At 36.6% G+C, this 13792-nt stretch overlaps 1 protein-coding gene across 1 annotated transcript; it reads left to right on the top strand.

Moving 5' to 3' along the window:
• The first annotated feature begins 870 nt into the window (after nt 1-870).
• LOC132280888 (HIPL1 protein-like) lies at nt 871-10279 on the top strand. Its single transcript, XM_059782646.1, has 7 exons — nt 871-874; nt 951-1106; nt 2033-2211; nt 7817-8058; nt 8911-9235; nt 9962-10074; nt 10180-10279. The coding sequence occupies exons 1-7, from the start codon at nt 871-873 to the stop codon at nt 10277-10279; spliced, it is 1119 nt and encodes a 372-aa protein (XP_059638629.1).
• Nucleotides 10280-13792: the final 3513 nt, after the last annotated feature.

The following is a 13792-nucleotide window of genomic DNA, read 5'->3' as shown; positions in this document are numbered from 1 at the left end:
CGAATTTTCAAGAAATCATCAACCGAACCAAAAAGAGGTTGTGTGTGAGGTCAGGGTCAGACCAGCTGGTGCGCTAGGTAGGGTACCCATTCTCCTGTCAACCATGATTTATTCCATGATTGTTGCTCATGGCATGGTTGTGGGGGCCTTCCGATTAACCCAAATTTCAACACAATTTTCATTGAGAGTTGATTGCTACCAAACTCATGGTGGGTTGGGTGCGCACCCACCTGGACTGAAAGACCGCTAACACATTCAACCACTTTAATGCCGCGCTTGGTCACAAACCCACACTGCTGGGCTCGACAATATTGCAAAGCAATACTGTGTATTATTAATTTAAAATTCGACTACTATTTAATCAATGTGGGATTTGGAAATTTAGCTTTTGCTTTGTTTTTTTTAAAGGTCAGTTTATCATATTGGTTTCCTTGTAGAGTAATTGACTACTAAACTTTCATTAACTGGAGTACATAAATTACCTCTACAATTGGCGTCTGTGCCGATCACTCCTCTCCGAACTTCACCGGGCGACGATGGGACTGTTTCGAGCAATGCATTGTCACGATTTGGAGGGCTTTGACGAGTACATAGGAACCCATTTTGGACTGCCATTTATGGTCCTCGTCACAGAGTACCTCTTTCTTTTTCTCCCGAGCAATACAATATTAACGCGGTAAGTTCACAAGCATCTCTTTGTTAATAAGTTCTCTTTTTCAAAGTAAATGGGTCTTCTCTCATTACAACGAAGTCTGCTTCTTTTATATATATGAATATGCCCTACCTTCAATTGATGAGCATGTTTGTGATGGTCTGCCTTTGTCTACAACGTCTATATTTAGTTAAAGCTCTTAGTTGCCCCTAATGTAGATGGGTATTCTCTCCATTAAATAATGAATCACTTAGATTTCCCATTATGTACTTTTTGTTTTTGGGCCTTCCATTTACAGCTCAACATGGGGGACAGATTCTTTTTGGACCTTCAGATGGGTACTTATACTTTATGATGGGGGATGGTGGAGGTACAGGTGATCCTTACAATTTCGCCCAAAATAAGAAATCATTGCTTGGAAAGATAACGAGGCTTGACATTGACAACATACCAAGTGAGCTGAGAATAAGGACATTGATGAAACAAATGGTTATGGTCCTCAGCAGCACCCACACAGAAGATGCACACATTGGGCCACATTTTAAAATCCAGTGCTGGTTTGTCTTGAGTGGATAATTTGTCTTGAATAGCCAGCCATAAACAAAAGGCGTGTTTGGGAATAGAGTGCCTAAACCAAACCAGGTTGTGCCAATGGACATTAAGGTGATTTGGTGAAATAGATTTGAGGATATCTAACATGTTTGAGTGGATAATTGGTGTTAAGGTTGGGTAAGGATAGATTGGCTATGTCACACACTGGGGAAATCATATTGTGAATGTGTCTGGGCCATGCCCATTGCTCATTAGAGATCGATCAGAGAAGCAACCTTGATATTTTTGTTAATATTCCAACCACGCCTAGTGTTAGAATTCAGTACCTGGTAGATGCTCCATTACTGACTTTGTGTTGAACCATAGGTTGTGCTGAGTGTCTGTTCGGCAACAATTCCCTCGAAAACCATGTACAGCAGCTTTCCTTTGGTCTGCATACCATATCCCATGGGGCTTTAGCTCTGAACTTGACATAGAAGGTCCTGCCCATAGGAATCTTTGGTTCATTTGAGTCATCACTTTAGCTGGTAGGATAAACAGGTATGTCCAGAAGATGTGCATGCTACAGAGGATAGCTTTTATCAGTTGCAGCCTCCCTGCATATGAAAGTGAACTTATGTCATTGTTTGATTTGTTCATAAAAGAAAATGAAAAGGATAAACTTTGGATCTAAAGGATTACTAAAAAGATGGTAGTTACAGAAATCTTATATTTTCTTCCATGCTTGTTTAGCAAGCTAGTCATATTAAGAAGCTATTTAGTTTACTTTGCTTGGATCTGCATTTTTACTGTTCTCTTTTCCCTCTTTCAACATGTCACGTATTTCAGGTTCAGTAGAATTTAGCAAGCTTGGTCCGTGGGGAAACTACTCTATCCCCAAGGATAATCCATATTTTGAAGATAAAGAATTGCGGCCTGAAATATGGGCCTTGGGATTAAAAAGTACTTGGCACTGCAGTTTTGATTCAGAAAGGCCTTCCTATATAATGTGTGCTGATGTTGGGCAGGTATTAGTTTCCACTTCTAATATATTGGAATGGATGTTCATACTATCATTTTTATACAAATCAAGCTGCTGCATTGGTTGTTGGCTATAGTTTCAACCAACTAAATAATTTCTAAGTGAAGAGAGGAGAAGAATGAAGAAACAAATATTTTTCTGTATTGTATTGAACTCTTTGTTGTGTTGATATCTTAACAACAAATTCCTTACACTATATATACTATTCTCTCATAAACCTTTGAACTTTTCAAGACAAATCTCAACCACACACATGATACATGCACTCACTTGATACATGTACATATTTGATACATGTACCCACTTGATACATGAATAAACCTAAGATGCACATGAACATGAACATGAACATGGCATTAATTTATTTTTAACACACCCCTCTTAATGCCATGTTGTGACACTCAACAATTCTCTGAAGTATTCAAACTAATCTCTTGGAAGTGCTTTGGTAAAGATGTCCACATCTTGGTCTTCGGTCTTGCAATACTTGAGTTGAATCTCATCTTCTTCCTCTTATTCTTGAATTTCTTCCTTACCACTTCTTTAATTGCATTTTCAAACCTCTTCGGCTCAACAACACAAAAATTGCAACTTGCATACACATCACGAAGACTTTTCATTCTTCTTGGAGTTGAACTTGGAGATGAGGAATTTGAGTTTGATGGAGAAGTTGGGATTGATTGTAAGCTAGATACGGGAGACATTTCTTGTGGAACTTCAAGAAAATCTTCATTTTCACTTTCTTGATTTCCTGATTCTTCATTGAAAATGGAAATTTAATCTTGAACTTTCTTCTCTTTCCAATTCCAAGCAACCTACTCATTAAAGAGAACATCTCTACAAATAATCAATTTATTCTTCTTCAAAATAAAGAGTCTATAGCCCTTTGATTTTGAGCTATAACCCACAAAGATGCATTTTTCACTAGCTTCATCAAGTTTGTGCCTCACTTCTCTTGGAACATAAGCAAAACAAATACATCCAAAAACTTTCAAGTGGTTCAATGATGGTTTCCTTCCACTCCATGCTTTAAATGGAGTTTTATTCTCCACCGCTTTTGTTGGACTCCAATTCATCAAATAAATAGCCGTATACATGGCTTCACCCCAAAATGATTTAGGTAGCCCTTTCTCGTGAAGCATTGATTTTCCCATCTCAATAATTGTTCTATTTTTTCTTTCTGCCACTCTATTTTGTTGTGGAGTGTACCCAATCGTTAATTGCCTCTCCAAGCCAATATCTTCACAAAACTTTTCAAACTCATTTGAGTTGTACTCTCCACCTTTATCACTTCTTAACACTTTGATAAGATGACCACTTTGCCTTTCAACAAGCTTTTGAAATTTTTTTAAAATAGAGAACACATCTGATTTTTGTCTCACGAAATAAATCCATGTCATTCTTGAAAAATCATCAATGAAAATAATAAAAGACTTGTTACCCACTTGAGTTGGTGTTGTCATCGGTTCACACACATCGGTATGAACAACCTCCAGTGGTGCTTTATCCCTCTATGCCTTCTCTTTCGGAAATGACTCTCGGTGATGCTTGCCAAGAGCATAACTTTCATAAACTTCTTTAACTTCTTGTATTGTTGGCATGTAATGTCGGTAAGTTATAAAGAAAAAGAGAAAAGAAAAAAAAAAAAAAAAAAGGGTAGGACCCACAGCTTTTGTAAAGTGGTCATAAGACCACGTTTTTTTTTTCATTTTTTCATGTTCTCTGTTTTCTTCTCTCCCGCAGCCTCTCTGTTCCTCTTTATTTTCTTTTTTTCTTTTACAACTTCAAATCTTGATTGCTCTCTCAATCCTTGGTAGATTTGAGAGCCGTTTGAGGCAAAACGATGAGCACGACGAGCTCTACGTGCTAGTACCAAAAATTCCAGCTTTTGGTCCTCTTTGGGAGCTCGAATTTAAGAACCCATTTCTAGGGATTTTGCTCATTTTGAGGTAGAAGCATCTTAATCCACTCCTTTCTTGTTCTATAGTGAATTACACCTCCTTATTATGTCAAACATGTTTAATTGGGAGTTAATTGTATCTATGATTGTATGAATGATGTCTAAAGAATTTTCAAGAGCTTGATTATGACTTGTTTCATGTGTAAAATATGTTTAGATGTTGCTTTATCATGCCCACTATGTGTTAACATGCTGAAAATGACAAATGAGAACATATTTATTTAGATTGTGCCAAATTTCCCATTATCATAATATTGAGATTATATGTACATCCATGCACATGTCATTGGGATGCATGAAATGGGAGAATTTGTCTTGAAATGAAAATGGGGGAAATTTTGGGAGAAGAGTTTTGTCAAATAGTTTTGATAAACCCGGTCGCTGTGGGATTACTAACGGGCTGGAGGTTAATATAGCCTAGAGGGGACTAGGGAGTCGCCCTAGCGTGGTTGAGCTATTCGGGCCCCTCGATGACACTGCGGGGTTACCAAAGGTCTAGGGACGATAGTCAATCCTCCTCTCGTGTCGCGGCGGGGTTACCAAAGGGCGGGCTGTATTAACATTTGAAAGTGATGGTTTTGTGAATGAAAATGGGGAATGACATTAGCATGCATTGCATTTCATTGCACTGCATGGTTTATAATTGGAATTGACGTGCATATTGTTTTAATTCCCTATTTTGCATGATCCCTATTTCCTATTGGCCTATGCTTTGTTTGGATTCACAAGGACACAAGAATTGTGTCTTAAGTGTCACCTACTGAGCTTTATGCTCACCCTACTATTTATATTATTTTTTTCAAGTCTTGGAAATGAACCGGTGGACGACAATCCACCTCAAGCTTGAAAGTTGTTAGAATGTTGTTTGTTATTTTGTATTTTGACCGTTTTATGTATATTCATAGTTGTGGGGATATAACTAAGTTAGTATTCATGGCCTTGTAACTTAAGAACGAACTTATCTTTTGTTTGATGTAAATGAAACTAATGGAATTATGGTATATGTTTCCATGCAATTGTATCATGTAACGTTGTAAGACAGGGACTTTAAATATTAATCTTGTATTTTGGGACTGTAATTATGATAATTTAGATTAATTGGTGTGTGGATGTTCCACCATGAGAGGAACTATGTTGAGGTATAATGAACGGATGAATGAGATGCTGGATGATATTATGTGTTTTGTGTATTGGGACATGTTGTTGAAGACCCTTTTTTAGGGGAGGTTATGTCGATTTTTTTTAAATTTTGGCATCAGCTAGGGTCGTTACATGGCAGCCCATACACCATGCTATTTTGTTGTAAATTCTTTAAGCTTTGGAAATTCAAATGGCCAAGTCTTCTATGCCAAAGCCATGACTTATCAACAACATCCATCTTCAAGGCCATATTTTTTTAACATGAAAAAGTGAGAGGAAAGCTTCTATTTTTGTCCATCTTGATTTTTGCCACAATATGATTTTGTCCTCCCTTGTCATAAATTTTGCAAGAGTCCTCATCAAAATGAATGGAGTACCCATGCTCTACAAGCTGTCTAACACTTAACAAATTTTCCTCCAAATCCGGAACAAGTAACACATCCTGAATATGCTTTCTTCCTTTTTTTTGTCTCTATGGCAATAGTACTTTTTCCCTTTGCTTGGACCAAGGCACTGTTTCCCATCCTCACTTGAGAATTGGATGAAGAATCAATCTCTAAGAATATATTTTTATCTCCGGTCATGTGGTTACTGCACCCACTATCAAGAAACCACACATCATCCTTTTGTTCCATTGTCGTGTGATAAGCATAAAACATGCTTGCTTCACCTTCTTGCTCTTCGGAAAAATTAGCTTGCTGATTTGTTTTCAACCAGCAATCTTTTTGAACATGTCCAAATTTCTTGCAATTGAAACATTGAGGTTTTCCCCGAAACCAACAATCTTTGTCAACATGGCTACTTCTCTTGCAAATTCCGCAATTTTGTTGAGTGGACTCTATATTTCCACTTCTCTCAAAATTATTTCTTCCTCTTCCTCTTGAATTTCCTCCTCTTCCTCTTCCGTGTCTTCCACTTCTCTAAGATTCACTTTTGGATCGATCAAAACTTGATGGGTATTTTTCTTGATTTTTGGAACTAACATTGAGCTTGGATTGAAAAACACTTTCAGTTGTCTTTTCGAAGCGCCTACTTAACCTTTGGTCAAATGCTTTTATGGAACCCATCAATTCTTCAACACTCAAGTTTTCAAGCTCTTTAGTCTCTTCAATAACAGCAACAATAGAGCTATATTTTTCCGGCAAACTAATTAGAATTTTTTCAACAATTCTTTGATTAGAATATCTTCCCCATAGGTCTTCATTTGATTTACCACCTCCATAAGTTTAGAAAAATAATCTTTCAATAACTCCATTTATTTCATTTTCATATTTTCAAAATCTCTTCTCAAAGATTGGAGTTTTACAATTCTTACCTTCGTACTGCCTCTATACTCCTTCTCGAGGATATCCCATGCCTTCTTTGCTTTAGAAGCATTGATAATTCTGGGAAAGATTGTATCAGCAACTCCTTGTTGAATCAAGCCTAAAGCTTTTGTATCTTTCTTCTTATGATCTTTGAATTGTTGTCTTTGGGCATTCGTCAAAGTTGTTGTATCCTCCGGCTCATCATACTCACCTTCAACATAATCCCATAAATCATATGAGAGAAAAATGGTCTTCATCTTCACATACCAAAAATCATAATTTTCCCCATAAAAAATGGGAAGTGCTGATTGATGGGCACCTTGGTTTTGATTGCTTGTAATCGTCATCACGATGGATCTTCTTCGGGTTTTGTTTTCTCGTCAATAAGCTTCACGCCCAGTTTGCTCTTGATAGAAATCAAGGTCTGATACCACTTATGCTGGCTATAGTTTCAACCAACTAAATAATTTCTAAGTGAAGAGAGGAGAGAAACAAATATTGTGTTGTATTGAACTCTTGGTTGTGTTGATATCTTAACAACAAATCCCTTACACTATATATACTATTCTCCCATAGACCTTTAAGCTTTTCAAGACAAATCTCAACCACACGCATGATACATGTACTCACTTGATATACGTACATATTTGATACATGTACCTACTTGATACATGAATAAACCCAAGATGCACAATGAACATGGCATTAATTTATTTTTAACATTGGTTACTTAAGGTGACTAGGTCCTTTTTCACTCGAAGCATATATTGTTCCTAACTTAATTATATTTTTAGGCAAAAATAGGACATATTTGATAGTTTGATGCACTTATCTTACTCTAAAAACTTCATTCCATCCCACGTTGTTTTGAAAGTTCTGTCAGGCTGGTTTATAATTCTTATTGAGGATTACTCCTGCTTAATTCTGAAACAAGCAGAGATGCAAAAGCATAAAGGTGCAATCTTTTGGTTTTATTTTTCTTTTTGCCTCCTGTTTGTTCGACATGATCTCATTTGCATGGTGATGTATCTGTATTATGTTTCTAAATCTTACTCGAAGGTCACACAAACCACAGCATGAAGAATTAAGTAAAAACACCATGTTAGATATCTACCTGCTAATTATATGCTTTAATTTTTTGAATTAAGAGCATTTTTGACTCTCATGCTGATGATTATACATAGGATCGATATGAAGAGGTTAATATAATCACGAAGGATGGCAACTATGGTTGGCGTGCTTATGAAGGTCCTTATCTTTTCACTCCTCAACAGTCACCTGGAGGGAATACATCTATAAATTCGATAAGCCCAATCTTCCCAGTAATGGGATACACTCACTCTGACGTGAACAAGAAAGAAGGATCAGCAGCAATTATTGGTGGCTATTTCTATCGGTCCATGACTGATCCATGCATGAATGGAAGGTGAGTGAGCTTTTTTTTCTCTTCAATTTAGTCTTTCTATGGATGAGACTTTCATATTTTTCCCGACAAACTGGTTACAGTAAGACCTACAGAAACGTGTATGGGTTCGGGGAAAGGATCCTTGAATTTTGGGTAGCTTTTGTTAAACCGGGTCGAATACTTTATGATCGAAATCCCTGACCACGTCCTATAGGGATCATCGTATCAATAGCAATAAGCCCTGTTTGAAGAGGCTCATATGCAGAACGTCGTGAAATAATACCCGGAGCAGGGATTCAATTAACTGAGATTAAAATGTGTGGAATTCGTATATGAAAAGGTATAAAATGGAAGGAAAAGAATCATGCAGCCTCAGAGGCAGTAATGATTTTTGATGAATTAACTTCTTTGCACTTTCAGCAATTCATGGAAGAACGAATGACTTCTTCGATCTTTTTCTTGATTTCAGCCATTTATTCATTCAATTCACAGTCACAGATGAGACGAAAGGACTTCTTTTAGATATTGGAATCCCCATCTAAATGGATTCATCTTATATTTCAGTAAATAACAGAATCGTGGATAGGAAAACTAGACTAACGACCTACCCTAATTTATTGTAGAAATTTTCACGATCAATTGAACCATGCAAACTAGAAACACTTTTTGTTGGATAAAGGAACAAATTACTCGATCCATTTCCATATAATATAAAAGGTAATTCAAATGCCTCTTGATATTAACAGGACATTGTAAAAAAAGAATGACAATCTACTAAATTCACACTTTACATGGAAACAGTGTTAGGATATAGGACATTGGCTTGAAAAATAATTACTGAAGATACAATTAACATGTCAATGGATTCTGCAGGTATATATATGGAGATCTATATGCAGGTGCTATATGGGCAGGCACAGAAAATCCTGAAAACAGCGGGAATTTAACCACAAGCCAGATTTCTTTCAACTGTGCTCATCACTATCCGATACCATGCAGCTTTAAACCAGGAAGTTCACTTCCTGCTTTAGATTCCATCCTCTCATTTGGGGAGGACAACAATAAGGATATTTTTATCCTAACTGGCAGTGGATTGTTCAGAATTGTTCGTGCGAGTCGCTGCAATTATACTTGTGCAAAGGAAAATGTTACAGCTACTGCAACACCAGGTCCTGCAGTTTCTTCCCCACCTTCTCAGGTAAGCCAATTAAGTCATCCATATTAGAATCTGATGCGCTCTTAGGATCTTCTCTTTTGTTGCTTTTGCTGAGTTTCGTCTAGTGTGTTGCAAATCTGTATGTTATCTCTAGAGAACGATTTGGAGTGGCTTGTATGTAGAGCTTCGGTGCTTGTTGATAAAATTAAAAATTAAGTACTAAAAATTTTAAGAGTTTCAAGTCTTAAAGTTTTAAGAGGTATTGTAAATTGAGAATTTTATTTTTATTTTATTGTTTTTTCAGATTTTAAGTGTTTAACATTCGGTGATAAATACTCTCAAACCCTAACCCTCTCTAAGGGTTTGGGGCAGCGCTAGAGAGAGAAACATCTAGAGATATAAACCCCAAACCCTTCAGATCCTCCAACTCTTCTTTCCATTTTGATCCAGTTTTCTCTTCTTTGTTCATCAGAGTTTTCTTTTCTCCTTTGCATAGGAGCTTTCTCTTTTCTTAAGAGATTCTCTGTTTGTCAAAGTATTTTCTTTGGATTTCCTTTTGTTCTTTTGTTCTTGATGGTTTCCTCTATGGTGCTCTTGGGTCTTCCTTTCATTCCTTGTAGAACCGGCAAGATGTGAATCCGGGAGTTCTTCGTTTTAGACGATTTGATGACCCATCAGTGCAAAATTTTATTTTAGATCCGGGTATTGCTTTCAGTTCTTGTGTTTTTATGTTAGTGTTATTTTATCTTGGTGTCTTTGGCCTTTTAGATCTCGTGGTTTGCCTCCCTTCTCGTTCTGGGTGAAGGCTTCACCGTTTCGGGCTTGGTCGGCAAAATCAATTTCTCCTACTTCTCGATTGCTGACGCATCTGGGCTATCCTAGTGGGATGCTCTGTTCTTTGATTTGTTGGCCCATGGTGAAGAAATTTGGGGTACACAGTTTCTGTTGGGTATCCAAAAATGAATGTTGCTTTTGGTGTTTTCTAGTCATGGGGTTCAGTTAAAGCAGTCGGTGGTTTGGTTCCTTTCGCCGGCAGCGTGCTCATGGGGTTTCTGGTTTGTGATTGTCAGTGGCTTGGTGATGTGAGATATTAATTTATTTTTGGCAATTATCATAGACATAACAAGTTCAAATTGAGTTGTAATTTAAATTACTTGTTCTACAAGTCATCAAGTTCGACAGGGACTACAAAATTAGGAAGGAGTTCAAACTTACCATACTTGAAGAGTTTGTGAAGAAAAGGGTAAGAACACCACTTTAGGAAGGAATCTAAACAAGGTTGGACACATTCTACACTTACCATTTTGGTTGGAAATCACCGTAGAATGAAACTAGGCTGAAGGAACCAAAATATTCAGGTTTGCCAACCAACCGGTTCAAGATGCTCAAGTTTGAGTCATTACCAAACTTGAGCCAGTTTATCATCCATGGACCGGTTCAAGATGTCCTAATTGCTATACAATTACAGTTTCCTTATTTTGAATTGTTTCCTAATTGGTCTAGAATTGTACCAAATCCTATGCAGGAATTATACCTTATTTTCAGAGGGATTAGGTCATTATAAACTCTATATAAACCATGTCATATACATCAATTTATTTACAACTTTTACATTATTATTCAGATATTATTCAAAGCCTTAGGAAGATTATTTTTCCTAAAAATCAAAGTTGGTTTTTTTGATATCTTTCTAGAACACATATATATAAACAAATAGTTTAGAGTTGCGGTGTTCGAATCCTGATCGTGATCATACAGTCGTATTAAAATCGATCAGACGAAGTAGATCTTCTTCTAAATCTTTTAGACGGTTGAAGAACAGAAATAAACGCAGTCACACTTTGGAAGGATTGGAGCATTCGCGAAGTGTTGTCTGATCTACTTGCTACTCATCTACAAATATTAAGTGTAAGCCTGAGATCAAGTTGCTGTTGGATGGGGGGTCGCAAAGCAAGAGGATCGTCAGCGGTTGGTGTTGGGTAGAACGATAGGGTGTGAGCCAGAATCAAAGTTTGGTATACTTTGTTTCAAGCATAGTGGACTGATTTACTTTGGACTGAACAAATCCACGAGGTTTTTCCCATAACAGAAGACGTATTTTATCAACTGTGATTTCTAACTTTATACTTTGCTTTATTTTACTGCATGCAATTAATTGTTTAACTGCTAAAACAAGTACAGTTGGTAACAACACAGATTTGTTTTACAAAACCTAAAGCTTTCCCAAAATACATTCCACTGCGTACAACTCACAAATTGGTATTAGAGTCAATCTCTACACATTGAGTTAATCCTTGTTGGAAAGTTTAGTTTTGTTTTCAAAAATTGTTTTAATTATATCTTATACGTTGAAAGAATGCGGTTCTAATCAATGTGGTCTTTTATTTGAAGGAGATAATTACAATTTTTGGAAATCAGAGATGAGAGCCTATTTGCAAAATTTAGGTAGTAAAACTTGGGCGATAGTTGAATCTGACTATACACCTTGTAACGACCTGAACCCGCAGGTCCGAACCGTTAGCCGAGTCCTTAACCGAACCCGAGGTCAACTAGAGACAACACCATTCTTTCTACATCAATACATATTATACGTGTCATTCTAGATTTATAAAAAAAATTAAGTGATGATAAATAAATAAATAATAAAATGAGATTATACCTACAAAGTATGTCAAAACGGTTTACTAACCCATCAAACCCTGTGGAGGAGCATCGTCCGCCACTTGCCATCCGTGTCCTGAAAAATATTAAATATAAGGGGTGAGCAAATTGCTCAGTAGGTGGTGCCTAAGACACACCTCTTGTGACCCCGTGAACCCAAGCAATGAATAGAAATAGAGAATAGGGATCATACTATGCCGGGAAAGAATACAACATCAAATCCAATTTCAAAATTACAATGTCATGTCATGATATGTGATGCCATGAATGTCGCTCCCCATACTTAAAATCACTTCCATTCTTCACCTTTCAAACTGTTAATGTAACCCCCTTCGGTAACCCCTCAGCGACGAGAGAAGGATTGGCTACTATCCCTGACCCTTGGTACCCCCGCGGCGTCATTTGGGACCTAGATAGCTCAACTATGCTAGGGCGATCTCCCTAGTTCCCTCTAGACTACATTAATGCCATGGACCCTCGGTACCCCCTTAGCGTCCGGGTTTTCACAAAATTCTTTTTTCAAATCTTTTTTTTTTTTTTTTTTCATAATTGTGGTTGTATAAAAGAAAAGAAAATATGTACAAAAATCACAGAGGGCATACCCTCAGAATGTAAAAGCACCAATGAGAGTTGAATACAAACATCCAAACTCACCAAACAAAAAGAAAATCAAAACAAGGAAAAATGGAAAAGTCCATCTCCAAAACAAAGCAAATGAAAACCATAGACCACCACTGACAACTCCTTGTCACAGCCTTCAATATTCAGCAAATTAAGGAAAAGTTCAGTGAAAAATCACAAGCAACTCACCAATTCAAACAGCAATATCAGAGAGAATGATACTATGAATATCCAACACCTCTAAGAACACATTCTCTGCCACAATCTCTGGAGCAGTAGCATTACCATATAGTCTAGCATTTCGCTCGTGCCAAATTCCCCAAAGCACTGCAGCAAATAAGGTTTTATGAAAACCCACAGTTGAAATAGTCTGGAACCAACACCCCTTTTTCATTTCAAAACATTTATTTCCCATTTTTCTTGCCCAATGCTATGCATGAATGCATCATGCTTTTCCATGCCATAATTCTTCACATATTTACATTTAAACCACATATCACACTTAAGAGAAATTTGTGTAATACATGTACCATGCTTTCAAATTTTAATTACGGTAATTTAAATACACAAGGCATGAAATAAAATCACCTAGAGCATTTTTTTTTTTTTTTTTCAACCTAATAATTAATAACATGTCACATACATTTAATAACACATAGGATCATGTAGCTTCACATAAGAGAGTACAACAACAAAAGTGAACATGCTTGGCCCTTGGCCTCTTTACATACATACTTATAATGTCAAATGTTAATACTTAAGTATCATTACATGTCAAGAAAGCTACATAAGCTTCTAAAGTACCATACACCCATGATATACAAAATGTGATATCAAAAGAAAGGCATGCTAAACACTTACATGTCAATACATAAAAATGCTTCAAATAGCTTATAAGCTTCTAAGGATGATGAGCATCCAAGAACATAGTCTCTTTACCTGAAAAACAACCCAAACCACTAGGGTGAGTAATCAAGTTACTCGTAGAAAGAAGCATATGCGTATACCCTAAAGTTTCAATATCATTGCAAGATTAATATAGACGAATACAAGGGAGCATTCCTCTTAACGTCTATGTTCAAGGTGTTCTAAGGGATCATCTTAAGCTAACTTAGATGAAAGTATATAAATTCAACTTAAGCATGTCATCTTATACGATTCAAATAGGCAATACACATATGATCAATTATCACATGATATACAATTATCATATTACATACACAAGACTCATATAAGCATAAACAATTTTTCATGAAATTAAAACATGCTTTTACATACCACATCAATTAATTCACATAATTGCATGCTTTAAATACA

The sequence above is a fragment of the Cornus florida genome, unplaced genomic scaffold, assembly GCF_030987335.1.
Source record: "Cornus florida cultivar Cherokee Brave unplaced genomic scaffold, ASM3098733v1 CherokeeBrave_3.0.0_Hap2_Chr11, whole genome shotgun sequence".
Lineage (NCBI taxonomy): Eukaryota > Viridiplantae > Streptophyta > Magnoliopsida > Cornales > Cornaceae > Cornus > Cornus florida.
Note: the sequence above shows the minus strand (reverse complement) of the source record. Positions and strands in the feature narration are given on the sequence as shown.

Excerpts from the sequence above, each read along its gene's own strand:
- LOC132280888 (XM_059782646.1), top strand. Across the intron at positions 8,059-8,910 it reads GATCCATGCATGAATGGAAG|GTATATATATGGAGATCTAT; the intron begins GTGAGTGAGCTT and ends TGGATTCTGCAG. Across the intron at positions 9,236-9,961 it reads TTTCTTCCCCACCTTCTCAG|ATCTCGTGGTTTGCCTCCCT; the intron begins GTAAGCCAATTA and ends TTGGCCTTTTAG.